The sequence below is a fragment of the Suncus etruscus genome, chromosome 14 (genome assembly GCF_024139225.1).
Source record: "Suncus etruscus isolate mSunEtr1 chromosome 14, mSunEtr1.pri.cur, whole genome shotgun sequence".
NCBI lineage: Eukaryota > Metazoa > Chordata > Mammalia > Eulipotyphla > Soricidae > Suncus > Suncus etruscus.
This window is the reverse complement of record NC_064861.1, coordinates 67637509-67664263: the sequence shown is the minus strand read 5'-3', so window position 1 is coordinate 67664263 and position 26755 is coordinate 67637509. Positions and strand designations below refer to the sequence as shown.

Genomic DNA, 26755 nt, shown 5'->3' with positions numbered 1-26755 from the left:
CATTTATGGATCTGGTCACCAAAAAGAATCCGCTCTAGGGGATGAGTAAGTCAGCACCAAACAAGTTCTCCCTGGCCCCTGTCTGCCTCAGGAAGCCACTCCACTCCTGCCAGGATGGACCCACACTCGGGAGTTAGTTGGACCGTTGTCATCCTCACATGCCAGTACAAGGACAGCGTCCAGCTCTTCCAGAGAGGTAGGCGACCTGTCCTCTAACTGAGGACCTCTGACTCCTCCCAGGTCTCTTTGGGGAGCCCCAGACCTGGATTCACACCTGGATTCTACTCCCTCATAGCCGTGGGCATAGCCATGCCTGCCTAGAGACCCCATTTTGTTGGGCTGTAAAGGGAAGCCCTGCCTGCACTAACCTTCCGTCCAGAGTTGGTGTGGCTGAAAGGGGTCCCCACATGGAAGGCCCTGAGTTGAAGGAGAGAAGTGCCAGGACTCCCTTCAAGGGCCCAGGGGGGTGGCAAAGTGTGTATGTATGCTGGGCTAGTGCATCGCTCCCAGCCCATATTCTCAACCCAGAGCTGGAAGTGCGACAGAAACGGGAGCAGATCCCTGCTGCTACACTGGTGCTGGCCGTGGAGGACCCGGAAACTCCTGTGGGCAGCGGAGGTGCCACCCTCAATGCTTTACTGGTGGCAGCCGAGCACCTGAGTGCCCGAGCTGGCTTCACGGTGAGTGCGATGGGTCTTAGCTTTATGTCAGAGCCAGCTTGGCTCTGACTTCACCTCTGTAGAATGACCCACCTCATCCAGGAACCCCAGCTTTGTCTAGGTTGACCCTGAAAACAGAGGGTCCAAACTCTGAGAAAGTGGATCCAGACAGATGGGCAGTGCCTTGTTCAAATTTAAAGTGGGAGGTGCCCCAACTACTACTTTTTTGTTCCTTTCCTAGTGCCAGGTGTGACCCCAGTTTCCCTGACTGCACTGATGCCCATCTTGCTCCATCTCTATCCCTGGATCTGGTTTGTTTGTTTGGTTTGTTGGTTTTTGGGTCACACCTGCGGCGCTCAGGGGTTACTTCTGGCTCTGTGCTCAGAAATTACTTCTGGTAGGCCTCGGGGGACCATATGGGATGTGGGATTCAAACCACCATCTGTTCTGGATCTGATGTGTGCAAGGCAAATGCCCTACTGCTATGCTATTTTTTTTGGGGGGGGGTGTCACACTCAGCAGTGCTCAGGGGTTACTCCTGGCTCTACACTCAGAAATCCCTCCTGGCAGGTTGGGGGGGGGGCATATGGGATGCTGGGATTTGAACCACCGTCCTTCTGCATTCAAAGTAAACATCTTACCTCCATGCTATCTCTCCAGCCCCTTCCGCTATGCTATTGATCCAGCCCCTGGTTTGTTTTGTTTTGCTTCTCTTGCTTCTCACACCCAGCAGTGTTTAGGGATCCTCCCACTTCTGGGGGATGCTCTCTTGATATTTAGGGGACTTTGTTGTACTGGACATGGACCCCAGGTCTTTGAAGTTTGCATTCTTGGGAGTTCCTTTTTTTTTTTTTTTTTTTGTGTGTGTGTGTGTGTGTGTTTTTTGGGTCACACCCGGCAGTGCTCAGGGGTTATTCCTGGCTCCAGGCTCAGAAATTGCTCCTGGCAGGCACAGGGGACCATATGGGGTGCCGGGATTTGAACCGATGACCTCCTGCATGAAAGGCAAACGCCTTACCTCCATGCTATCTCTCCGGCCCCTCTTGGGAGTTCCTTGAGTTCTCTCCAGCCCTGCTGGTTTTGTTGTTGTTTTTTATTGTTTGGGTTTTTTTTTTTTTTTGGGTCACACCTGGAGATGATCAGGACTGTCTCCTGACTCTGAACTCAGTAATTACACCTGCTGGTGCTTAAGGGACCATATGGGATGCCAGAGATTGAACCCGGGTCTGTCGAGTGCAAAGCCAGCTCTCTCTGATGCCCCCTCTCTCAAACCCCCTCCTGTAACTTCTTTAATTAGAGCAGCTAGATCTGATACAAGGGTTATGGCACTGGTTTGCACACAGCCTGCTTCAATCCCACCTGGTCTCCCTAGGACAGAGGCCAGAGTAGCTTTGAGCACTACTGGGAGTGACCCAGATTCCTCATCTCCCAAATAACTCAAATGGTTTAGCATGTCCTCACTATGTGGTGTTCTGCTCTTCTTTTAAGCAGTGTTGTAAATACCCACAGAACTAAGGCTTTGGGGCCCCGATGCATGCCATAGCAGAAAACAGTATTCATTGTTGCGTAGACACCTCAGGGTAACGCAGAGCACCAGCCTGGTGTTCAGTTCTCCAGACTCTGTGTCCATCAGCCCCAGCCTGGCAAGGTGGTGGAGTATCTGATGCCCTGGTCGCTTCCTGGATCTGATTTATTTATTTGTTTGTTTTTTGTTTTTTGGGCCCACACCCAGTAATCCTCAGGGGTTACTCCTGGCTATGCGCTCAGAAGTCGCTCCTGGCTTGGGGGAGGATAGAACCAAGGTTCGTCCTAGGCTAGTGCTGGCAAGGCAGACACCTTACCTCTAGTGCCACCAATGCGGGCCCCTGATCTGGTTTATTTTATTTTGCTTCTCTTGGTTCCCACACAGCAGTGCTTAGGGATTCTTCCACCTCTCTTTGGGGGATGCTATCCTGGTGTTTAGGGAATTCTGTTGTACTAGACATGGACCTCAGATTTTGAAGTTTGCATTCCTGTGCTTTAAGAAGCCATCAGTTGGGGGCTGGAGAGATAGCCTTGTGTGCAGAAGGTCAGTGATTCGAATCCTGGCATCCCTTATGGTCCCCCGAGCCTGCCAGGAGCGATTTCTGAGCCAGGAGTAACCTCTGAATGCTGCCGGTGTGACCCAAAAACAAAACAAGCCATGGCTTGGAGCCGGAGAGATAGCATGGAGGTAGTGTGTTTGCCTTGGATGCAGAAGGTTGGTGGTTCAAATCCCAGCATCCCATATGGTTCCCCGAGCCTGCCAGGAGCGATTTCTGAGCACAGAGCCAGAAGTAACCCCTGAGCACTGTGTTGGGTGTGACCTAAAAACCAAAAAAAAAAAAGAAGCCATCGATGAACACCACAGAGACAAGATAAAAGAGGCCAGAGGAGAGCATTTGCTTTGCACATGGCTGACTCACTCTTGATATGGATATGGATATAGCATATATGGACAGCATATAATCCCCTAATCCTTCCAAGAGTGATCCCTGAGCATTGCTGGTGGTGACCCTGGAAAAAGAAACCAAATAAAGGATACTGGGAGAGGCAGCTTCTGGTGGAGGGCAGCCTTTTTTAGGAGAGGAACCCGGAAGTGCTCAAGATGACTCACAACTCTGCTTAGGGACCATGTGGTACAGGGGATAGATACACATGTAGATCTTTTTTTTTTTTTTTTGGTATTTGGGTCACACCCGGCAGTGCTCAGGGGTTTTTCCTGGCTCTGTGCTCAGAAATTGCTCCTGGCATGCACGGGGGACCATATGGGACGCCGGGATTCGAACCGATGACCTTCTGCATGAAAGGTAAATGCCTTACCTCCATGCTATCTCTCCGGCCCACATGTAGATCTTATACTCCTCCCCTTGAGTTACTTCCCAGTCTCACCCTTGCTTTTTTTTTTGGTTTTTGGGTCACACCTGGCAGCTCTCAGGGGTTACTCCTGGCTCTGCACTCAGAAATCGTTCCTGGCAGGCTCAGGGGACCATATGGGATGCCAGGATTCTAACCACAGTCCTTCTGCATGCAAGGCAAACATCCTACCCCTTTGTTTTTTCTCCAGGCCCTCACCCTTGCTTTTTGAGATCTGAGCGGGTTCCTAATGGGTCCCTTCCTGGATAAGACAGTTCTGGGGTGCCTTCTGTCCAGACCTCTGTTAACAGGACCCTCTCCTTCTCCAGGTGGTCACCTCGGATGTCCTGCACACTGCCCGAATCCTCATCCTGCACACGGTGAGGAGAAGGGGATCCATCCTTGAGTGAGTCAGGATGTTAGGGGTGTTTTACATCTGAGTGTGTTTAAAGTGTTGGTTGTGCAAATCCAGACCAATTGAGTTAGAACTGATCTGAGTGTCCAGATGAGGACATTCATTTGCAGATGAGGACTCTATTCTGAGACAGCTGGGGGTATGGTGCAGTGGGTGGGAGAGCTGGGATGAAAGGTGTCCAAGATTCTGGAGCTGTCCTGACTAGGGAAATGGTGTGAGCATTTCTTATTGGGCCTTAGTTTCCTCATCTATGTCAGGGAGTATATTTCACTGACTGGTTATACAAGCTGTATGGACTTATCTGTTTTTTGGATTTTGCATTTTATTTTATTTTATTTTATTATTTTGGGTCCACATCTGGCAGTGCTCAGGGGTTACTCCTGGCTCTGGTTACTTTGGCAGGTTTGAGGGGCCATATGGGATGCGGGATTTGAACTACCATCTGTCCTGTATCCGCTGTGTGCAAGGCAAACACCCTACCGCTGTGCTATCTCTCCGGGCCCAGTTTTTGTATTTTTTAATATTTCATTATTAAACAAAATATTTCTGGGAGTGGGACACACCCACCTGTGCCTTGGGGTTATTCCTGGCCCTGTATTCAAAAATCACTCGTAAGTAGCCTCTGGGGATTCTATGGGATGCCAGAGACATGTTCACTGCCACGTAGATCAGGTCAGCTGAGTGCAAGGAAAATTTTCCCCCTACTGAACTTTTTTTGTTTGTTTGTTTGTTTTGAGTCACACCCAGCAGTGCTCAGAGGTTACTCCTGGCTCTGTGCTCAGAAATCACTCGGATGCCGGGATTTGAATCACTATCCATGCTGAATTGGCTGCATGCAAGGCAAACACCCTACTGCTGTGCTATCTCTCTGGCCCCCCTATTGTACATTTGTGTACTACTGCTATGACCCCTCCCAGTTTGCTGATTTTTTAACCCCCCCACTTTGCTGATTTTTTTTTGTTTGTTTTGGGGCCACACCCGGCGGTTCTCAGGGGTTACTCCTGGCTGTCTGCTCAGAAATAGCTCCTGGCAGGCACAGGGGACCATATGGGACACTGGGATTTGAATCAAGCACCTTTGGTCCTGGATCAACTGCTTGCAAGGCAAACGCAACTGTGCTATCTCTCTGGCCGCTGATTTTCTTTTTTTTTTCTCCCAGACCACACGCATTTGATGCTCAGGGTTACTCCTGGCTAATAGCTCAGAAATTGCCCCTGGCTTGGGGGGACCATATGGGACGCCGGGGTATCAAACCTCGGTCCTTCCTTGGCTAGCGCTTGCAAGGCAGACACCTTACCTCTAGCACCACCTCGCCGGCCCCACTTTGCTGATTTTTAATAGGAAGCAGTCCTGGGGGTGCTGGGGTGCTATGTAGTGCCAAGAATCAAACCTAGACTTTTTCTTTTTCTTTCTTTCTTTTTTTTTGGTTTTGGGTCACACCCAGCAGTGCTCAGGGGTTATTCCTGGCTCTACGCTCAGAAATCACCCCCGGCAGGCTTGGGGGACCATATGGGATGCTGGGATTTGAATCCGAGACCTTCTGCATGTAAGGCAAATGCCTTACTGCTGTGCTATCTCTCCGGCCCCTAGACTTTTTCTTTTTTTTTCTTTTTTTTGGGTTTTGGGTTTTTGGGTCACACCCAGCAGCACTCAGGGGTTACTCCTGGCTCCACACTCAGAAATCACTCCTGGCAGGCTCGGGGGACCATATGGGATGCCGGGATTCAAACCAATGACCTTCTGCATGAAAGGCAAACGCCTTACCTTCATGTTATCTCTCCGGTCCCTCGACAAAACATTTTTTGAAAAAATCCTGGTATCCAGAAACATAGGACATGGTTGTCTTGCTTGTCTTGCTCAAGCCAAGGTTTGATCCCCAGCATCCCATATGGTCTCCTAAGCCCACCAGGAGTGATCCCAAAGCCAGAAGGAAGCCCAGAGTACCGCCGGACGTGTCCCTCCCCCAAAAAAATATCCTCTAGCTAACTGGCTTTGCTGCTTACATAGTTGATGGGGGTTCCCAGACTCTGCTACCTGGGTGAGATTGTCCATGCTGTCCCCTCAGGGCCGAGACTTCCTCTTCGATGACTGTGGCCGGGCCTTCACCTGCCTCCCCTTGGAGGAACCTCAGGCGCCTGTGGAAGCTGTGATCTGCAACCTGGATTGCCTGCTAGACATCATGAGCCACCGGGTCAGGGGCCTAGCCTGGGAGCCTCTGGGAGCAGAGGGTGCCAACCTGGAAGAAGGCTTTAGGAAGAATGGCTTGGTGGTGTTCTGAGAGAATTAGTCTAGGCCATGTAGGGGTCAAAGTTGGGAGACATGAAGCCCTAGTGGAGGTAGCTCTAGGCCCTGTCTGGGGTCACCCTTGCTATGGGCAGCTGAAGACACCTGGATGAGGTGATGGGCTGAAACTGGGCAGTATGTGGGATGCACTAAGAAGAAGGTCCAGGCACCAACTCAGTCCTTCCTCCCCTACAGCTGGGTCCAGGCTCCCCGCCAGGTGTGTGGGTCTGCAGTACTGACATGCTGCTGATGATACCTCCAAACCCAGGTGAGTTGGGGTGGGAGGGGACCAGCTTCCCCAGTCCCGTCCTGCCGTGGCCTCGTTGCCTGGGCATCAGTGTGCACTATCTGTAGAATCACATAGCCAGACCTGTACTGCTGCTTCTAATGTCTGGGGAGGAATCTTGGAGGGGGTGTCCTTTCCCCACAGGGTTGTCTTGGCTTTGAAACACCATTTTCCTTGGAGAGGTATCCACTGACCCCAGCCTTGATCTCTTGCCTCCTGCTGTTTCTGCCCACCCTGGCTTGCCCCCTGGAAAGCCCCTAAGCAGCTGGCAGTACCCAAGGAAGGCCCTGACTGTGCTTTCACAGGCATTAGCTGGGATGGCTTCCAAGGAGCACGAGTGATCGCCCTTCCTGGGATCCCAGCCTATGCCCGGAACCACGGGGTCTACCTCACCGACACCCAGGTAGCGCCCCTGACCCCACGCCCCTCCTGTTCTCACGCTCTGGGCTGTCTCTACTCCTCTCTTCTTTCTACAGTTTAGTATCCCCCATAGTGATACTGGGGGCTCATAGTCTTCTGTCATTTTCTTCTCTTAGGCCTGGGTGAAGATAGTTCAAAGACTTCCCTCTAGGGGGCATTGTGGGGGCTCGTGTGTCCTGGAGGTTGGTGCTTTGTCCTGAACTGGCACGGCCCTGCCCTGCCCACCCTCCCTTCACTCTGTGTTTGGGAGGGTGTAGCTTTGACCTACACTGACAGTGCTTGGGAGTCATTCTTGGTCATTCTCAGGAATCTTGTGGTGTCACAGATCAGCTTGGGTTTGGCCATATGCTAGGAAAGCATCTTCACCCGCCCTCTTTCCCTTTCTTTCTTCCTAACTTGGTCATCTCCCTCCCACAGGGCTTTGTTTTGAACATTTACTATCAAGGCTCCGAGGTAGAGATACAAAGCTGTGCCCAGTCCGACGGGCAGGTGCCACTGGTATGTCTGTGAAAGCAGCTGGGAAGGGGGATAAGGAGTTACCTTCTCACTTGGGGCAGGCACTGGCTTCTTCTTCTTCTTTTTTTTTTTTTGGGCCACACCCGTTTGATGTTCAGGGGTTACTCCTGGCTATGCGCTCAGAAGTCGCTCCTGGCTTGGGGGAACCATATGGGACGCCAGGGGATCGAACCGCGGTTTGTCCTAGGCTAGCGCTTGCAAGGCAGACACCTTACCTCTAGTGCCACCTTTCCGGCCCCCCCCCCCTTTTTTTTTTTTTACTACACTCTGCAGTATTCAGGGGTTATACCTGGTTCTGCACTCAAGAATCACTCCTGGTGGTGCCCTGGGGAACATATGGTGTGCTTGGGTTTGAACCTGGGTTGGTTGTGTGCAATGCAAGTGCTTTACTATCATTCTGGACCCTCAACTTCATTTTTTGGGGGGGCATACCTGGCAGATCTCAGGACTTATTCTTGACTCTGTGCTCAACGGTCAATCCTGGTGTGTCTCAGGGGACAACCTGAGGTATAGGGTTTGAGCCTGGGTCAGCTGCATCCAAGGCCATCGTCTTACATGTTGTACTATCACTCCAGCCCTAGACACCAACTTCCTGGAGGCAGGTTAGACCTGGGATGTGAGGAGAGTCTGAGTGTGGGGAGCCAAGTCCGTGGAGACTTGCAGAATCAGAGAGATTCTTAACCTTGTGTTGTTCCAAACCCCAAAGGCTGGAATCAGAATGTAGGTAACTTGGGGGAGGAAGGAGGTCTAGATCAAGGAATCATCAGGGATTCTTTTAGATCAGAAGTTTCTGGATTTATTTGATCAAGTGCTCCATTTTCAGAAAAGCATAATCAGTGTCCTCCAAGACGTCTATCTTCTTTAAGAGAACAAACAAAGTGCCCCCCAGCTGCATCTGAAGGCCCCCTGGGCTGTTAAATCCCCCGCCGAGGGGCAGTGTTGCCCAGTTTGAGAAAAACGATTCTGGAATAAAGGACAAGATTAGGAGGTGTGGGGAAGGATCTGAGATTGGGCTTTGGGGGGAGTGGAAAACTGGTAATTGAGGGGAATCATTGTCCCAGGTCAGGCCGAGTCTGATCTGAAAGGCCAAGAATAAGGACCCCCTCTTGGAACATGGGGTAAGACACCCCCATGGGACAACAGGTTTTTGGTTTTTTTTTTTGTTTTGTTTTGTTTTTGTTTTTGTTTTTGGGCCACACCCGGCGGTGCTCAGGGGTTACTCCTAGCTGTCTGCTCAGAAATAGCTCCTGGCAGGCACGGGGGACCATATGGGACACCGGGATTCGAACCAACCACCTTTGGTCCTGGATCAGCTGCTTGCAAGGCAAATGCCGCTGTGCTATCTCTCCAGGCCCCGGGACAACAGGGTTAAATGACTTTATGGGACACTGGATAAAGGGCCCCCTGGGACATAGGATAACTGGTCCAGGGGCTCATTTGTGTCTCCTTGCCCCCAGGTCTCAGGCATCGTCTTCTTCTCGGTGGAGACAGCTGAGCACCTCCTGGCCACCCATGTGAGCCCACCCCTGGATGGTTGCACCTACATGGGCTTGGACTCAGGAGCCCAGCCGATCCAGGTAATGGGGGCGGGGGTGTGGGTTCCAGCTTGTGGGGCTCCCTAGACACAGGCCACCTGGCTGGGTGACTCTATCCCGACTCCTCTTTGGATCCCCCCAATAACTGTTTCCTACCACCCTCGCCCAGCTGTGTCTCTTCTTCGACATCCTGCTCTGCATGGCCCGAGATGTGAGTCTGCAGGACTTCTTGTCAAGGCATTCCAAGGACACAGGGAGTGAGAGCTCTCTGCGGGCTGCCCGGACCTTGCTGTGGAGGGAGCTCCGAGATCAGCCCCTCACCATGGGTGGGTCCTACCTCCAGGCTCCCCCAGTGCAGTGAGACTTGGGACTGAGGTTGCCCCCTGCTGGGTATCTGGGCCCTTACCCTCCACCACCACCCCACAAGACACACGCTTTCCCTAGCTCCCAGCCTGTTGTAAGCTATGTGACCTTGGGTTGGTTGCTGAACCTCTCTGGATCTCAACTTCCTCTTCATCATAGTAGGCTCCCTCAGTCCTCCAGGCCCTCCAGGCAGGGTGAGTTCGCCAAGTGATGGCAGGCATGGATGGGGGTCACTCTCTGTGCTTTTACAGTCTATATCCCAGCCGGTTCCTACCGCTACCTGACAAATTCAGCCAGTGACTTCCTGCTTGCGCTCACGTACCCGGGGGCACCCACTGCACAGGTGGTGCACTCGCAGGTGGAGGTAAGGTCTGCCAGAGGTTACCAGGACTGTCGGGGGAAGTTGAGACCACACACTGGTCTACAGTGTGTATGGGGTGTAGTCATTCTGTGTTACTGGAGCCTTCAGGGTGGCAAGGCCAGGAACGGTGTCCAAGGAAGCATAGTCACCTAAACTCTGGAAGAAAGCAGGGGCCCACACCTCTGGGAGGACAACATGGACGAGGGCCCAGAGTTGATTGGGGTTCCTGGACACTGGACCCTCTCTACTCTCTGATTCATAGGAGCCGCAGCTCCTGGCACCGGGGAGCTCCGTGCTTAGCTGCCTGCTGGAAGGCCCTGTCCACTTGGGTCCTGGGAGCGTCCTGCAGCAGTGCCACCTGAGGGTGAGGCCATAAGGCTGGCACGGGGAGGGTGTGTGTGTGGGTAGTCCTGAGGGTGTCATAGGGCAGAGGGGCCATGGTGTGGGGGGAGCATCTTGTGTTGCTTACCTAGGCCGCTTCCCTGCTCCCTACCAGGGCCCCATTCACATAGGTGCAGGCTGCTTAGCCAGTGGCCTGGATGTGGCCCAGTCTGAGGCTCTGCAAGGTTGGGAGCTTCAGGATCTGGTCCTGCGGGGCCACCACGTGAAGCTGCAGGACACGCCTAGCCAGGTCTTCACCCTCGTGGGCTGTCTGGACAGCTGGGAGGTAGGTTCCCATCCCTGTCTTCAGGTTTTGGGGTGCCCCCACCTCACTGCTAGGCCCTGTAGGCCCCAAGAGGAGGGTGAATCAGCAGCAGGCAAGTCTTGGTGGACGTCTCCCTACCCTGGGCATATCCTCATCACTCAATTTGGGGGGCCAGCGACAGGTTCAGGGTGAGGTGGAGGGTGGCACCCAGACTTGGGCCTTAGGTAGTTATTTGGAAAGTTTTGATTTGGGCTTTCACCTCTGTGCCTACCTTTTCCTCAAGCCTTAGGGTGCCTCAATCCTTCCTGGGGCCCCTGTACCCTAACTTCTCCCTTCTCTTCCCCCAGAGAAATAGTACAGGCACCTACCTTAATATGCCCTGGAGTGAGTTCTTCAGCAGGACTGGTGTGCGGTGAGGTTCAGGGCTGCCCTCGGGGACCGGGCCTTTTCCACTTCTTCCAGAATATCTTGACCTTCCCTGGCCCCTACCTACTGAGCACCCCAAACCCAGTCTTTAACTTCACCTGGGGGTTTGGTTTGGGAGTCTTGATCTCCCTCCCGAGCCATCTGCCAAAGCATCTGTGGGGGAATGTGTCCATTTCTTTTAGTCCCCCAAATTAGTCACATGCTCTGGGGTTTAGGGATCTAAAGGGAGTCGCTGTGTCCCCACCACTAATCTGCTTTTTTTGCATCAGGGAGCAGGACCTGTGGGACCCCAGCACGCCCCCCACAGAGCGTTTCCTCCTCAATGCCCACCTCTTCCCAGTGCACCACCCCTCCCAGGCCCTGGGACCCTGTGCTATGTTGTGGATGCTGAAACCCCAGGAGGATGGTGGCAAGGCCCTGCAGACCTGGCGGGCCGCTCAGCGCCTGTCCTGGGAGAAGCTGCAGCTGTGCCTGGACCGCAAGGCCACCCTTGCCTCCCGCCGGGCCCTATTCTTCCGCCAGGCCCTGCAGAAGGCCCGGCTCATGCTGGAGATGAGGCAGGACCGCAGCTTGTGCCCGCTAATCCGGGCCGCTGTTGGTGAGGGCTGCCCTGGGTCCCTGCTGGCCATGCTGGACCAGGGTGAGTGTGCTGGGCCGGGGAGGCTGGGCAATGGACAGGCATCTCTGGCTTCCTGAGCCATGAGTGTACCTGGAAAGGGTAGTGGGGGGACGGCTGGGAGTTTCTGGGTTCCTGTTCCAGAAATCTAGTAAGAAACTGGGCCAGGCCTCTCTGAACATTAGCCAAACTCTGTACCTTCTGTCATGGAGGCTAGGAGATGGGGAGTCCCAGAAGGTCAGTCTTGAGAATAGGCAGGACCTTGTGCATATGCCAGCACCTGTGGAAACATCCCATTTGGGGGGGGGGGCGGTGTTTCCAGCGGTGCTCAGGAGTTAGATCTGGCTCTGCACTCAGAAATCGCTCCTGGCAGGCATGGGGAACCCTATAGAATGCCGGAGTTTGATCCAATGTCTGTCCTGGGTCGGCTGCACGCAAGGCAAAATGCCCTATCGCTGTGCTATCTCTCCAGCTCCAGAAACATCTCTAAGACATTCACAACTGGTGGAGCAAAATGTGAGCCAAGTGGTTTTTTTTTTTTTTTTTTGGTTTTGGGTCACACCCGGCAGTGCTCAGGGTTACTCCTGGCTCCATGCTCAGAAATTGCTCCTGGCAAGCTCGGGGGACCATATGGGGTGCCAGGATTCAAACCTATGACCTTCTGCATGAAAGGCAAACGCCTTACCTCTATGCTATCTCTCCGGCCCTGAGCCAAGTGGTTTGATTCTGGCTCTGAGCTCTCAATGGGTCTCTGACCACAATGGGTCTCTTGGGCTCCCAGGGTAAAGAAGCAGCTGTGTAGGGCTGGCATCAAGGCTGGCATTACTACTGGCAGTGTAGTACAGGGTGGGTGGGCACCTAGACAGGGCCTAGGCAGATAGATCATCTGGAACCCTGGGGAATCTAATGAGTAGTCAGGGGGGCCGAGGCGGTGCAAACAGGTCCCTCTCCAGCCACCCCTGACTCCTTGGGGCCCCTCAGTTGCAGCCGATGTGGGGGATCCTGGTGTGGCAGCCCGGGCTCTGGCCTGTGTGGCTGATGTGCTGGGCTGCATGGCTGAGGGCCGAGGGGGCTTACGAAGTGGGCCGGCTGCCAACCCGGAGTGGCTTCGGGCCTTCAAGATCCTGGAGAGTGGAGACCGGGCACAAGGCGTGGCAGCTCTGGCCCGGGAGCGGGACAAGTGGCTGAGCAGGTGGGTGCTAGTGGGTATCCCTCCCAATGTCCTTAGGGGTGGAAACCCTGGATGCCTTGATACTGGCCCCTGAGCTCCATTCTGTGCCTTCTCTTTCCTCTTGCAGGCCAGCCCTGCTCGTGCGAGCCGCCCGCCACTATGAGGGGGCCGGGCAGGTTCTGATCCGCCAGGCAGTGATGTCGGCCCAGCACTTCATCACCACGGAGCCAGTAGAGATGCCAGCCTTTGGACAGTGGGTGGTGGCTGAGTGCCCAGCCCGTGTGGATTTCTCTGGTGAGTTGGGGGTCAAGGAGAAGTCTCCCCAGGCAGAGTAGGCAGCCCTCTGACCAGCACAGTTGTGTCCCACTGTCCAGGGGGTTGGAGCGATACGCCACCCCTGGCCTATGAGCTGGGGGGTGCAGTGCTGGGTCTAGCAGTGCGTGTAGACGGTCGCCGACCCATGGGTGCCCGAGCCCGGCGCATCGCAGAACCTGAACTGCGGCTGGCAGTGGAGCCTCGGAAGGAAGAGATGACCCTGCAGATCGTATGCCAGAGCTTGGAGGACCTGCGGGATCACTGCCAGCCCCACGCCCCAGGTCAGGTTCTTGATAAAAGCCTGTGGGAAGGAAGGGTGGGCTTGTGTGTGCATGTATGCAATATACACGCACTCACATCACACATGGCATATGCATGCACAAAAAGGTACACACATATACACACACATGTACACACATGCAGTACTCACACCCATGCACATAGGCACACATCCATTCACAGCTAGTGGGGATGCCTAAGGGGGAGGCCACCTACTGGACATTCCCAGAGCCACCCTGCAGTTGGGGGTGGAGTGGGTACCCTGGTCTGGGGTAGCAGGACCCAGGGTTCCTTCTGTGGCTGAGCTCATGGTAGTATGTGGAGCATTCAGACACCACACATGGCTGGACAGGGAAGCAGGGCAGGAGCTGGCACATCTGTTTCTGTCCCTGGAAACCAAGTGACCAGCACTGTTACCCCCACAGGGGCCCTGCTGAAGGCGGCCTTCGTGTGTGCTGGTATCGTGAACCTATCTGCCTCACTCCCACTGAGGGACCAGCTGTTGCAAGACTTCAGGGGTGGCTTCGAGCTGCACACCTGGTCCGAGCTGCCTCATGGCTCTGGCCTTGGTGAGCTGAGCCCCGCCTCATCCCCTGCCCTGCCCCCCATTGGCCAGGAGAAAGAGGGGAATAGGTGAGTTGGAATAGAGCCATTTCAATGCCCCCTTGCTTGATGCAGGCACCAGCAGCATTCTGGCAGGTGCAGCCCTGGCTGCCCTGCAGCGAACAGCAGGCCGGGCTGTGGACACTGTGTCCCTGATCCACGCAGTGCTGCACCTGGAGCAGGTGCTCACCACAGGTACGGGGTCCCCAGGGCTCTGCAAAACACTCAAAGGCTCCCAGCTTGAAACGCCCCTCCCCAAGAGGTACCAGGTTTCTAGAAGCTGAGCTATCCTTTTCTACCTTCCTTTTCTACCATGTGCTGCTCCTGGGCACCATGCCCTCTGTCCACCCCTGGCCCCTCTCTTACTGTCTGTTTTCTTTGGGCCCCATCTGATGATTGTCAGAGGTTACTCCTGATTCTGAACTTGGGGGTCATTCCTGGTGGTGCTCAGGGGACCATATAGGATGCTGGGGATTGAATACCAGATGGCGCATGCAAGCAAACGTTCCACCTGCTTTCTATCATTGGCCTGGGCTGTTTTTTTTTTTTTTTTCCCTTCTTTTTGTTTTTGTCTGTGTTCATGAGTTACTCCTCACTCTACACTAAGGAATATACTAGCAATGCTCAGGGGACCATATGGGATACCAGGGATCAAACCTGGATTCACCAGGCAAGTGCCCTCCCTACTGTATTATTGCTGTGGCCCCGATTTTTTTTGGTTGAAGGGGGGGTCACGCCTGGCAGTGCTCAGGAGTTACTCCTATCTCTGTGCTCAGAAAAACATGCCTGGCAGGCTCAGGGGACCATATGGGATACCGGGATTGAACCAGGGTCTGTCCCTGGTCTGTCCCATGGGTAGGCCGCATGCAAGTCAAACACCCTACCACTCTCCTATCTCTCCAGTCCCATTCCAATTTTTTTATTTTTATTTTTTCCGATTTTTTTTTCTTATTTTTGGACCACACCTGGTGACGCTCAAGGGTTACTCCTAGCTATGTGCTCAGAAATCACTCCTGGCTTGCGGGACCACTGGGAACGCTGGTGGATGTCCTGGGTCAGCTGCATGCAAGGCAAATGCCCTACTGCAGCGCTATCTCTCCAGCTCCTGGAATTTTATTTTTTTGAGGTTAGCGTCCAGAGCCTTCATTGGGTTAACTGACATCCTGAGTCTATGTGCCATTGGCCTGTGGCTGTTAAGAGTTTGGTGGGTGAACTCTGTGCCCTGGACGTGAAGGGCACAGCCAGGGCCTGCTTGGCCTCTGAGCCCTCCATTGACCACTACTTTGCTGCCATCAGCAACCACAGGATTCCTACCATTTCCCTTTGTATGAAACATTGCTGACCCAGACCACCAGGGCCCGACTCAACACTGTCTCCAGCTGTGTATATAGACACCTGAGGACAGGACAAGGCCCCTCCTAGCCTTACTTCCACCTCTCACATCTTGGGCAGCTCCAACCTGCCTTCTAGAAGGAAAAGACTCAGACCAAATTCCTGGGAGACAGGACACACTCCTGTGCGCCCAGGAAGAGGTTTTGTGGGTGCAAGGGTGCAGAGCTGTAGAGAGTGAGTGCCATATGGTGTGCCCTCTCCTTAGGGGATAGGTCAGGACCCAGTCCAGATTACAACATGCCCAACTTGACTCTGGAGTGAACCCCTCTCCTTAGGCCTCTGCTCCCAGGGCTGATGGTGGAAGTAGAGACTCACTTGGCCCTGCTGATTTGGAGAAACACTGCTTTTATGCTGGGCCAGGGCTGTCAGGCCTGGCACCTGGGCAAGGAGGGAAGGTGTGACAGGGCAGTTTTGCATGGTAACACAGCCATGGATTGGCAGGAGGTGGCTGGCAAGACCAAGTGGGCGGCCTGATGCCTGGCATCAAGGTGGGCCGCTCCCAGGCCCAGCTGCCATTGAAGGTGGAGGTGGAAGAGCTCATGGTGCCCGCGGGCTTCATCCAGACACTCAATGACCACCTGCTCCTGGTGTACACGGGCAAGACCCGCCTGGCACGGAACCTGCTGCAGGTGAGTCTGGGCCCCAGATGGGGAGCAGGAAAGAAAGCTGGATCCTGGCCACATGTAGCCCTCACCTATCTGCAGGATGTGCTGAGGAGATGGTACGCCCGGCTGCCCACCATTGTCCAGAACGCCCATAGCTTAGTGCAGCAGACACAGCAGTGTGCTGAAGCCTTCCACCAAGGTGATGTGCATCCTCCTGAGTGTGCAGGGTAGTGAGCATAAGCCCAAGGTGAACTCTCCTCCCTCCCCAAATCTTTACCCTTTCCCTGACTCATTTTTTCACATATTGAGCAGCTCAAGTCCTGTCTCCCAGGAAGCACCTACTCAGACTGGAAACCAGATTCCTGGGAGAGTTGAAGGGTGTCCAAGTTCTGTGGTCATTGAGCCTTGTGGTCAAGGCTCCATGCTGCTGGCTGCCCTTGAACCCTCCTGGGGCCCCAGGGGAGGATCCTCCCTGACTTGGGGCTCCAACCACACCACCCGCGAATGGGCACCCATGCATCCAGCTTAGGCCACCCCCTACCCCCCTTGTACTCTGCCTGCTCCAGGAAGTCTGCAGCTGCTGGGCCAGTGCCTGACCTCATATTGGGAACAGAAGAAGATAATGGCTCCCGGCTGTGAGCCCCTGGCTGTACGGCGACTCATGGACGTCCTGGCTCCTCATGTGCATGGCCAGAGCCTGGCGGGGGCCGGTGGTGGTGGCTTCCTTTACCTGCTGACCAAGGAGCCTCGGCAGAAGGAGGCTTTGGAGGCTGTGCTGGCCGCAACCGAGGTTGGTTTTGGGGTATGGGAGTTGGTAAACCCAGCTGTAGAGCCTTCATACACCATGTGTTCTCTGCTCCTAGGGTCTGGGGAACTACAGCATCCACCTGGTGGAGGTGGACACTCAGGGACTGAGCCTGCAGCTGCTAGGGAGTGAGGAGTCACCCTGACACACCTTTCTGCTGGGCTAGTGACCTGCCTGGGAGCTGCCAGAGCTACACTGCCCCTTGCTTCCTTGGGAAGCCCACCTGAGTGTGACATGTCCCTGTGGGAAGTGCTGGGGACAAGACTGCAACAGTGACTGGTAGTGACCACAACCTGGCCTTGACAACGGATTGAATGTGGAAGATTTCTTTAATGCTTGGATTTGGGGACCACTTTTGGCCGTGCTCGGGGGTAATCCTACATGGAGTTTGGGAGTGAACCAGGGTTGGCCACCTAAGAGGCAAATGCCCTCCCGTTGTGCTCTCTGGACTCAAGTGCAGGCAGGTCTTGGCATGTAAAGGTAACACGTACCTTTACAGTGTAGGCCCAGACCTCAGCTTCCACGAAGGGCCAGAAGATAGGGTGTTCGGTGGTCGGGGTCCCTCTGATGTGATCCCACACAGGCCCATGGTGACACTTCCTCTGCCCCGAATCCAGACTTGTCTGAAGGCAGGGGAGAGTACAGTGATCTGGAACCATTCTCAGATGTGTTGCTGCCATCCTAGACCTGACCAGCTATGCAGCCAGGTGACCCCTGTCTGTGGGCAGTGGCTTCTTGGGACTGTGATACTTTTCCCATGTCACACCTGGAGATGCTAAGGGCTTACTCCTGGCCCTGAGCTCAGGAATCACTCCTGGTAGGGCTTAGGATATAGGATGCTGAGGATCAAGCATGTGAGGCTGCAAGTGCCCCTCTCTGCTTTATTATTATCATTCCAGCCCCAGGAGACCTGTGACCTTGAAATAAATTCACTCCATCCTTCAGGGATATCCTCATTAGGCTTGTTCTGTTCTTGGTAGGAGCAGTATCCACATCTCTGTAACTGGGAACTGCCTCTAGATGCCCAGCTTCTAGTGCTGAGGGTCAGGCAAGGGTTTAGATTGAAGGAGGTGCTTGGTCTTACGAGGGTCCTGATGGGCCACTTGGGATGTGAGCAACAGGGTCTTGTCTTCACCTTTCAGGAGTTGGACCACATGCCCTGGTAACAGCAGTCTGGCCTCTCTGATGAGGAGCTTTATTCAGGGGCTCAGATGCATCATGGCCTCCAGAGTCAGACCTCATTTTCTGGGCCCCTGCTGTCCTTGGGTCCTTCAAGTGTGGCAGGCAGGAAAACCATTGGCTGCAGGGTCCAGGGTGAAGGACGGCCACCACAGATGTCATCCATTGACTTTCCACTTGCTTATGCTTCTGGGGAACCAGCTCTTGTGGGAGAGGCCGCCCCTCCAGCAGCAAAGCTGGTATGTGTGGGAGTAGGGTACAGTCGTGTTTCCCACACTGGGGATGCCCGAAGGCCTCTCACCCACACCTTGGCTTGCCCCCCTGGACTGGGGGATTATAGGGAGTGCCTACAGGCGTAGCCTCTTGATGTCCTCACTGCGGAAGTCCGTGCGCAGAGCCAGCACCTGTCGGACTTCAGCAGGGGTGAGGCGCCATGTCAGGGGGCCTGAGTTGGCCCCCCAGTAATCAAGGATCTCAGTCACCTGTAGGGAAGGATAGAGACAAGTCAGTCAAGAGAGAGGGTTGTCCTCAGGCAGGCCTGTGGTGGCCCACAGGGAGGAGGCTGGGGCATAGCCGCTTTCCAGAGTGAAGAGCCCTGAGTCTTGTCTCTGCCCATCACTCCCTGCTAGCTCAAGGGATCCCCACATACTCGCTCAAGGTTGAGGATGGTGGCCATCTGCGAGAGGCGTGCGAACTTGTCCCGGATGGTCCAGGTAGTCACTGTGGTAAGGTAGGCAACGAGTGACCGTAGCTCCTTGTCAAACTGCAGGCCACCCAGCTGCAGGGAACACCAGCCATCACTGCGGGTGCTCCCTGCTCTGCACCCTGTGCCCACAGCAGAGGGCAGGCTGGGCCCACCGTGTGCCCTGACTTTACCCGGTTGAAAGAGGATTTCAGCACCACCTTCTCCAACTCCACAGCAACGAGATTAGTCATGAGCCCAGTCAGACTGTCGTAGATAACCGGGGACAGGCTGGCCTACACACAGACCAAATGTCAGCATTTGTGGACCCGGGGGCAGCCATACCAAAGGCTACAGGGGTACTTGGACAGGCCCTAAAAGATGCCAAGGTAAGGCCCAGCTCACCTTGAACTCAGCCATCTGCTGCTCCAGGTTAAGGATGAACTGCTGGACCCAAGGGTCATTGGCCTCATAATCGTTGAATTCTTCCTGTTGTTGGGGAGCAGGTGGTCACCCCTTAGGGCTCCTTTAGGGGGCACCACTCCCCCACCCCAACCACAGCCTCCCTGGGGCCTGGGCAACTTCTGACTCATCCAGACAGGTGGGAGGCTTTGGTCACGTTTTCCCGGGGGACCCTCTCATATGCTGCAGGTGGGCTGACCTCTTCGATGTTGTGGGAGACAGAGAGGAAGGTGTTGATCCAAGGCTGCACCTGTGGCTTGATAGCTGTGCTGTTCAGCTCTGCCAGCCCCTCCTATAGAAACATGGATGAGGCATGTATCAGGCAACTGGGACCCCACCCCTGGTGTCTCCTTCAGCTTGGAGGTGCTTCTGCAGGCCCCAAGGGCAGAATAAGGAGATGCTGTGAATAAGCAGCCAGGAACCATTTATTCTTTCCCAGATCTGTGTCTGACCAGGACCCAATCAGAGGCATGGCCCTGAGCTGGGGCTTAGTAAGCAGAAATCTCTTGTAAGGTGTCTGCACACCCTGCATAGGGCCGCCTTGGGGCTCAGTCGAGGCAGCAGTATGAGGAGGCATGTGCTTCCAAGTTCTCAAAGCGCTTTCTGGAGGCACCATGCAGGCCCAGGGAGAGCTCAGGGGACTGGATTAAAAAGCTAGCTTGTCAACATGGCAACTGCAATTGTGGCTAGGGAGATCTTCTAGCTCCCACACTTCGGTGATGTGTGCCCCTTCCTGTGGGTCCCCTCTAATCCCCATGACTACAGTCAGCTCATAGCCACACACAGACACAGACCCACAGGGGCTTACCTGCAAGAGGTCTCGGAATTTGTTGGACACAGCCACCAGGTCAGAAAGGCAGCTGTCGAACTTAGCCTGCGCCTGCTCCCCGCCGATGCCCTGGCTGAACAGCTTGGTGCAGTCTCTCTAGGGGAGACACCAGCACTCAGGCTTCCTGCCTGCCTGGGCCCCAAAAGGCAGCAGGAAAGGCAGGGGAAGCCCAGCTGGCCAGCTTTCTCCTAGGGCAGCTGGGGCCCATCCTCAGCAGAGCTCTGAATGCACCTGCTGCCTCTGTGCTATATATTATACACAGGCTGGTGTATGTGTGAGTGTGTGTGTGGGGGGACAGGAATATGAGGAAAACACATTCCATATGGCAGTGATGGCGAACCTTTTTGAGCCCGAGTGCCCAAACTGCCGCACAAAACCAAAAGAATTTTCTCAAAGTGTCAGCACATCAATTAAACTTAATAACAAGATGTTAGTATCACACTTGCCTCCTGCCACGCCACATATCTTAATTGCAGACCTTCCTGCATGCCAGCTGCAAGGCCTTCGCGTGCCACCACTGGCACGAGTGCCATGGTTCGCCATCACGGCCCTAAGGTGTTTCCAGTTTTAGACATTCAGATCGAGGCTCAGCAAATTTGAGTTTTTGTATTCCAGTGTGTGAAAGGTGCAAGCTGGAAGAGTGAGTGGCAGCAAGTGCTCAACCCATAGCTATTGAAGGGTTGCCCCAGAAGGAACGTGAGCTGGGTTTCTGTCAGGGGGTGCCTGATCTAGCTGCTCCTGCATGCCCTGATCCAACCGCTAGCTGTCCTTGTCTCAGGAAGGACCAGGGTAGAATGGAAACAGAGGCACAGAAACATGAATAACTAGCGTAAGGCCACACAGAAGGAGCAGCTGAGAATCTAAGCTTCAGGGCTCGAGGAGTCCTCAACTCCCCTCTGCTGTAAATGCACAGATAGTGCCTGCATCTCCTGTAGTCTCCATAGTCTCTGCTGTATTAGGGAGCAGGAACAGGGTGCTGCAAAAAGAATGATCCAGAAGCTGCTCTGCTCCTTTCTCTCTAACATGCCTTCAACACGGCAACTGCAATTGTGCCTTCAAGCTCACCTGGAACATGGACAGCGCAAGACCCACCTCTGCTGCTGCTGGGGCCCGGGGGACAGTACTGGAGGGAGGATTCTGCCTTATTTGAGGCCCATCCCCAAGTCATCCTGCACACTGCAGTGTCCTCTGAGCACTGCACAGGTGAGCATAGCGCTGGGCAGAGGCCCTAACACCACTTTCGTGGCCTACCCCACATAAGGATACTTGAGATGCATCTCTAAAGGGAAAGGACTGATGGTAGTTGGTTCCTTTAGCCTATTGCCAGCCTCTTCCTGTACTTGCTTGGTTCTACTGGCCAAGGTTTGGTTTCTAATATTCCCAAAGTTTTTTTTTTTTTTTTTCCGGGCCACACCTGTTTGATGCTCAGGGGTTACTCCTGGCTAAGCGCTCAGAAATTGCCCCTGGCTTAAGGGGACCATATGGGACGCCAGGGGATAGAACCTCGGTCCTTCCTTGGCTAGCACTTGCAAGGCAGACACCTTACCTCTAGCGCCACCTTGCCGGCCCCCATTTCCCAAAGTTTTAATTCAAAACCCTGAAGGAGGAAGTCAGGAACAGTTGAAGGTGCTGTGGTATCACCACCATGCAGAACAAGGTGGCAGACATTGGGTGGCCAGCGTGCAGGTCTCCTAGACCAGGTGCTGTCCTCATGTCTTACAGCCTCCCTTTGGGCACAGATCACTCTCCCTGTTTTGTTGAGGGAGGCCCAGACTCAGGAGATGTCAAAACTTGTCTCAGGCCACACACTGGTCAGCCATCAAGTGAGAGAGTTGAACTCAGGTTCTGGGCTGCTAGGTCAAAATAGATTCCATAATACGGACTTGAGGAACCCCACCTCATGTTATTCCCCTACGATCCAAAGAGGGCTCTATCGTTTTCAAGCATGTTCAATGCTGTTCCTGCCTGGCTGCTCAGGATACCCAGAGTAGGACACTATGGGGATTTCTGTGTCTCTTCTCAGATGAAGCTGATGCCTGAGGGTCAGAGAATGGACCAGGCCATTTGCCAGCTAGGTGCAGGAAGAGATCGTCTGGATTCTAGAGCACTTCCTAGTGGCTGCAATTGCCTGGCCACGAGCCCATGACTAGTGAATGCCCCTGAGTGCCCTGGGGTAAACAGGCACACAGTGAGGGTTGAGGGCATGCAAGCAAGTCTGTACCTCGAGTGTCTTCTTCAGAGTGGAGATGTTCTCACTGCACACTTCCACATTGTTGAGCGTCACCTGGGAGATGAGGACACAAGAGGGTGACTTCCTGCCCCTGAAAGACTGGCTCCCAGCAACGCCCTGAACTTTGCAGGCAGATAGCCTCCATCCCTTTCCCCAAGGCTGTGGTCTTCACAGGTGGTGACCATGAGTTTCAGAGCTCTCTGTTCCATATTTAGACATGTGGGCCTAGGAGAAGTCCTGGGGCTTCAGGCCCCACTGAAGTAGTGACTCAGAGTGGGCCTTTGACGAGGGATCATCTTGAGCTGCCCAAACAGGGCTGGGGGGGGGGCAGAAAAAATGATTCCAGGGTCAGAGGAACAAAACAAGTATGTTGCATGTGGCCAACCTGGGTTTGATCCTTGGCACCACATATAAGTACTCTGAGTACTGCTAGGAATGATCCTTGAGCATAGAGTCAGGAGTTAGCTTTGAGCACTGAATAATTTAAAAACAAAAAAATTTTTAGAGGGGCCGGAGAGATAGCATGGAGGTAAGGCATTTGCCTTTCATGCAGAAGGTCATCGGTTCGAATCCCGGCATCCCATATGGTCCCCTGTGCCTGTCAGGAGCAATTTCTGAGCCTGGAACCAGGAATAACCCCTTGAGCACTGCCGGTGTAACCCAAAAACCACCAAAAAAAAAAAAAATTAGAACCTTCTAAGAATGTTTCTTCTTTTTATTTTCTTCTAGTTTGGGGGCCACACCCAGCAATGCTCAGGGGTTACTTCTAAAAGAACTCAGAGAACCATATGGGATGCTGAGGATTGAACTCAGTTGGCTGCATGCAGTACAAGTTCCCCACTTTTTTTTTGTTTGTTTGTTTTTGGGTCACACCCAACAGCACTCAGGGGTTACACCTGGCTCTAGGCTCAGAAATTGCTCCTGGCAGGCTCGGGGGACCATATGGGATGCCGGGATTTGAACCACCGTCCTTCTGCATGCAAGGCAAATGCCCTACTTCCATGCTATCTCTCTGGCCCACAAGTTCCCCACTTGCTGTACTATCTCTCCAACCTCAAGAGGAGTGTTTCCTAAAGAAATTTTCCAAGGCTGGAAACAACAAAAGGTGGGAGCACATCCTTGAATGCAGAAGCTCTGAGTTTTATCTTAACATTTCATGTTTCTCTGAGCACTGAAAAAAGTGGCTCCTGAGGGCTGAAGTGACAGTACAGTGAGGAGGGCATTTGCCTTGGATGTGGCAGACTCAGGTTCAATCCTCGGCATCTCATGAACATAGTTGGGAATAATTCCTGAGTGCAGAGCCTGGGTAACCCTGAGCACTGTTGGGTATGACCCCCCTCCCAAAAAAAAAAAAAAAAAAAGAGAAAGTGACTCTGATACAAGAAGTATGGTCCCAAAACTACCCTGAAAAGAAAAAAATAATCAAATACCCCAGGGTCAGAGCTGGTACAGCATGCTTCTTTGCACATGGCTGATCTGGCTTTAATCCCTTTTACCCGATATAATCCCCAGAACCCAGCTAGGAGTGATCCCTGAGTGCAGAGCCAGAAGTAAGCCCTGAAATATCATTGGATATGCCCCCCCCCCCCAAATTCTAGTAACCAAACCCTCAAAAACTCCCAAATCAGGGGCCAAAGTGATAGCACAAAGGGTAGGGTGTTTGCCTTGTATACAGCTGACCTGGGTTTGATCCCTGACATCCTATATGGTCCTCTGAGCTGGCCAGGAGTGATTTCTGAGTGCTGAGCCAGGAGTAACTCCTGAGTACTGTTGGGTGTGGCCTCCCAAAAAACTCAAACCAAACAAAACAAAATCCCTAAATCAAACCAAACCAAAAACCAAAACACCTCAGGGAGTTTTCTGGTCTACATACATGGTGGAGGTCTGTGGGTTCCTGCCCCCCATTGCACCACCCTGAGCTACTCACCAGGAAGGACAGCTTTGCCTCATCAGTGCTCTCGATGCCCTTTGTGTCGAACTTGCCCTGCTGGAGGCTGCTGTGCATGATGTTCACGGCACTGGTCACCCCGCGCTGGATGTCCTGGAAGGTGGTGGCAGGGAAGCCCATCCGAAGCTTGTTACACAGGACATCCCTGAGAACAGAAAGGCATGTGGGTACTGACAGTCCCCTAGCCCAAGCTGGCAGCACAGGCTACAAACAGTTCAGTCCTGGAGACCGCAGGAGACCCAGCACAGGAGTGACAAATGGGCAGTGGTGGGACATAAATGAATGCGCAGGAGACTAGATGGTCCTTTACTTCCTATGAGACTCCTGCCGTCCATGCTGAGCTCCCACCAACCCAGGGAGGGGAAGAGCAGAGAGGAGAGGCCAGAGTTTATTGGCTCTGTTCACAGCTCAGGAGGCTGTAATTTCTTCCTACGCTGTATTCTCTATCACACAGTCAGTACCTGCCCCATACATGGTGACAACTGATTGTGATTATTCAACTCCTGCCTTCATCTAGCTGCCTGTTCTCTTTCCTGGGTCTGGGGCCAAGCGTCACTTTCTGCAGTCCAGAGAACACATTTGTTCCATAGCTATGTGGCTGCTGTATACCCTGGAACCAGCGTGAGTAACTTCTCTCCTGCACAGATCTGCAGGAGACTCAGCAGGGAAGAGAAGTCAACGTGCTTGAGGGATGGGTCAGGGGGAAGTAGGGCAGGCCAACCTGAAGTCTGATTCTAGCTCCGTGGTGGCGAGGTTGATCATGGCACACAGACAGTCGATGCTGGAACTAGACAGGGCCCGTCCAATGCACTTCTTGACGATGTAGAAGACATCGTCCACCATACTAGAGGTCAGCTGGCCCTTCTCACAGGTATCCAGGGCCACAGCCTGCAGGAAGGCGAAGAGCTTGGTAAGGGTCCCTGTCTGGCAAGCCACTGTCTGGGCAGCAAGTTGGAAGCTGATCAGCTCCTGTGGATCTCTGCTCCAGACAGTTCCAAAACACTCTGGCTCCTCTCTAATTTTATTTTATTTTGCTTTTGGGCTACACCTGGCGGAACTCAGTGGTTACTCCTGGCTCTCTGCTCAGAAATCGCTCCTGGCAGGCCGGGAGACCATCTGAGATGCTGGGATTCGGACCACCGTTGGTCCTGCGTCGGCTACTTGCAAGGCAAACGCCCTACCACTGTGTTATCTCTCCTGGCCCTCCTCTCTAATTTAAAATTTTTTTTTGTTTTTGGGTCACGCCCACCAGCATTCAGGGGTTATACTTGGCTGTGTGCTCAAAAGTTGTTCCTGACAGGCTTGGGAGACCATATGAGATGCTGGGATTTAAATCACTGTCTGTCCCGGGTCGGTTGTGTGCAAGGCAAATACCCTTCCGCTGTGCTATTGCTTTGGGTTCCTAATTTTAAACTTTTTCTGTACTGTTCCTAAAACGGCTTATTCTGGTCACTACTCGATGAAGCTCCTCCTGACTTTCAGCTGGGCAGGCAATTCAAGAGCAGAGGCCTTTGCCTTTAAGACACCTATTTCTTTTTTTTTTTTTTTTTTTTTTTTGGGCCACACCCGGTGACGCTCAGGGGTTACTCCTGGCTATGCGCTCAGAAGTCGCTCCTGGCTTGGGGGACCATATGGGACGCCGGGGGATCGAACCGTGGTCCGTCCTAGGGTAGCGCAGGTAAGGCAGGCACCTTACCTCGAGCGCCACCGCCCGGCCTAAGACACCTATTTCTTCCTTTTTTTTTTTTTTGTTTGTTTTTGGGTCACATCTGGCAGCACTTAAGCAGGGGTCTCAAACTCAATTTACCTGCGGGCCACAGGAGGCAAAGTCGGGGTGATCCTTGAGTGCAAAGTCAGTAGTAAGCCTTGAACATTGGGGGGTGTGACCCAAACAACTAAAATAAAACAAACCAAAAAAAGATTCCTCTAAGGCAGGGCCACAAAATGTTGTACGGAGGGCCGTTTGTGGCCCACGGGCCGTGAGTTTTAGACCCCTGGCTTAAGGGTTACTCCTGGCTCTAGGGTCAGAAATTGCTCCTGGCAGGCTTGGGGGACCATATGGGATGCTAGGATTTGAACCACCATCCTTCTACATGCAAGGCAAATGCCTTACCTCCATGCTATCTCTCCAGCCCCAAGACACTTATTTCTTGACGTGTAAAACAGCAGAAGCCCATTGTTTCTGAGGGACTTTCCAGAGGGACTTGGAGTGAGGCCAGGGCATGAAGAGGGGGCCCACGCAGGGGTGGCTTTGTGTGATCCTGGGGTAAGGAGACCCCTGCCAGGGCTATAAAGAGCAGGTCATCTTCAAAGATGCCCTCTGTCCCAGTGACAAGGGTGGGCTCTCAGCCTGCCTGCCAGGGCCAATAAACAGGTCCTAACATCGGTCCTGCTAGCCTGCTCCCGGGGAGGTGGCTGACCTTGTTGACCGTTTCCCTCATGAAGTACTCCTCCATGGTGATGTAGAAGCCGATCAGTTCCTGCATGGTACAGCTCAACAGGCAGTTATTGAGGAGCTTATCTAGACACTTCTGGTGCTCTGCGAACAGAAAGGAGAGGACACCACTCACTTTTCACCCCACAGCAAGACCAGCAGGCACTTCATGACTTCCCAGTTCCCTTTTCTAAGCTTTGTTCTAAATCTGTGCAGCATTTAAATGGCTACAGTCAGAGTACAAGTATAATTTTGTGGGCCGGGCGGTGGCGCTGGAGGTAAGGTGCCTGCCTTACCTGCGCTAGCCTAGGAGACGGACCGCGGTTCGATCCCCCGGCGTCCCATATGGCCCCCCAAGCCAGGAGCGACTTCTGAGCGCATAGCCAGGAGTAACCCCTGAGCGTTACCGGGTGTGGCCCAA

The 26755-nt window shown here is 53.6% G+C and overlaps 2 protein-coding genes across 2 annotated transcripts in view; one reads left to right on the top strand and one right to left on the bottom strand.

Annotated features, from left to right (window-relative positions):
- The first annotated feature begins 84 nt into the window (after window positions 1-84).
- FCSK (fucose kinase) lies at window positions 85-17518 on the top strand. The gene is made up of 23 exons (XM_049786487.1): window positions 85-196; window positions 529-680; window positions 3863-3913; window positions 6014-6139; window positions 6427-6499; window positions 6823-6920; window positions 7355-7435; window positions 8911-9030; window positions 9158-9314; window positions 9603-9715; window positions 9975-10076; window positions 10209-10379; window positions 10706-10770; window positions 11054-11424; window positions 12382-12592; window positions 12699-12865; window positions 12946-13167; window positions 13591-13734; window positions 13844-13963; window positions 15602-15789; window positions 15865-15964; window positions 16332-16555; window positions 16629-17518. The coding sequence occupies exons 1-23, from the start codon at window positions 115-117 to the stop codon at window positions 16713-16715; spliced, it is 3225 nt and encodes a 1074-aa protein (XP_049642444.1). The 5' UTR covers window positions 85-114; the 3' UTR covers window positions 16716-17518.
- Window positions 16881-26755, bottom strand: part of COG4 (component of oligomeric golgi complex 4) — a 30652-nt gene continuing 20777 nt past the window's right edge. Inside the window, exons 10-19 of the mRNA XM_049786489.1 lie at window positions 26321-26439; window positions 24622-24788; window positions 23880-24045; window positions 21944-22006; window positions 19702-19818; window positions 19093-19185; window positions 18837-18920; window positions 18626-18727; window positions 18399-18527; window positions 16881-18231 (exon numbers count right to left, since the gene is read on the bottom strand). Of these exons, the coding sequence (XP_049642446.1) occupies window positions 18097-18231; window positions 18399-18527; window positions 18626-18727; window positions 18837-18920; window positions 19093-19185; window positions 19702-19818; window positions 21944-22006; window positions 23880-24045; window positions 24622-24788; window positions 26321-26439 (1175 nt within the window). The 3' untranslated portion in view covers window positions 16881-18096. The remainder of the gene's footprint in view (window positions 18232-18398; window positions 18528-18625; window positions 18728-18836; window positions 18921-19092; window positions 19186-19701; window positions 19819-21943; window positions 22007-23879; window positions 24046-24621; window positions 24789-26320; window positions 26440-26755) is intronic.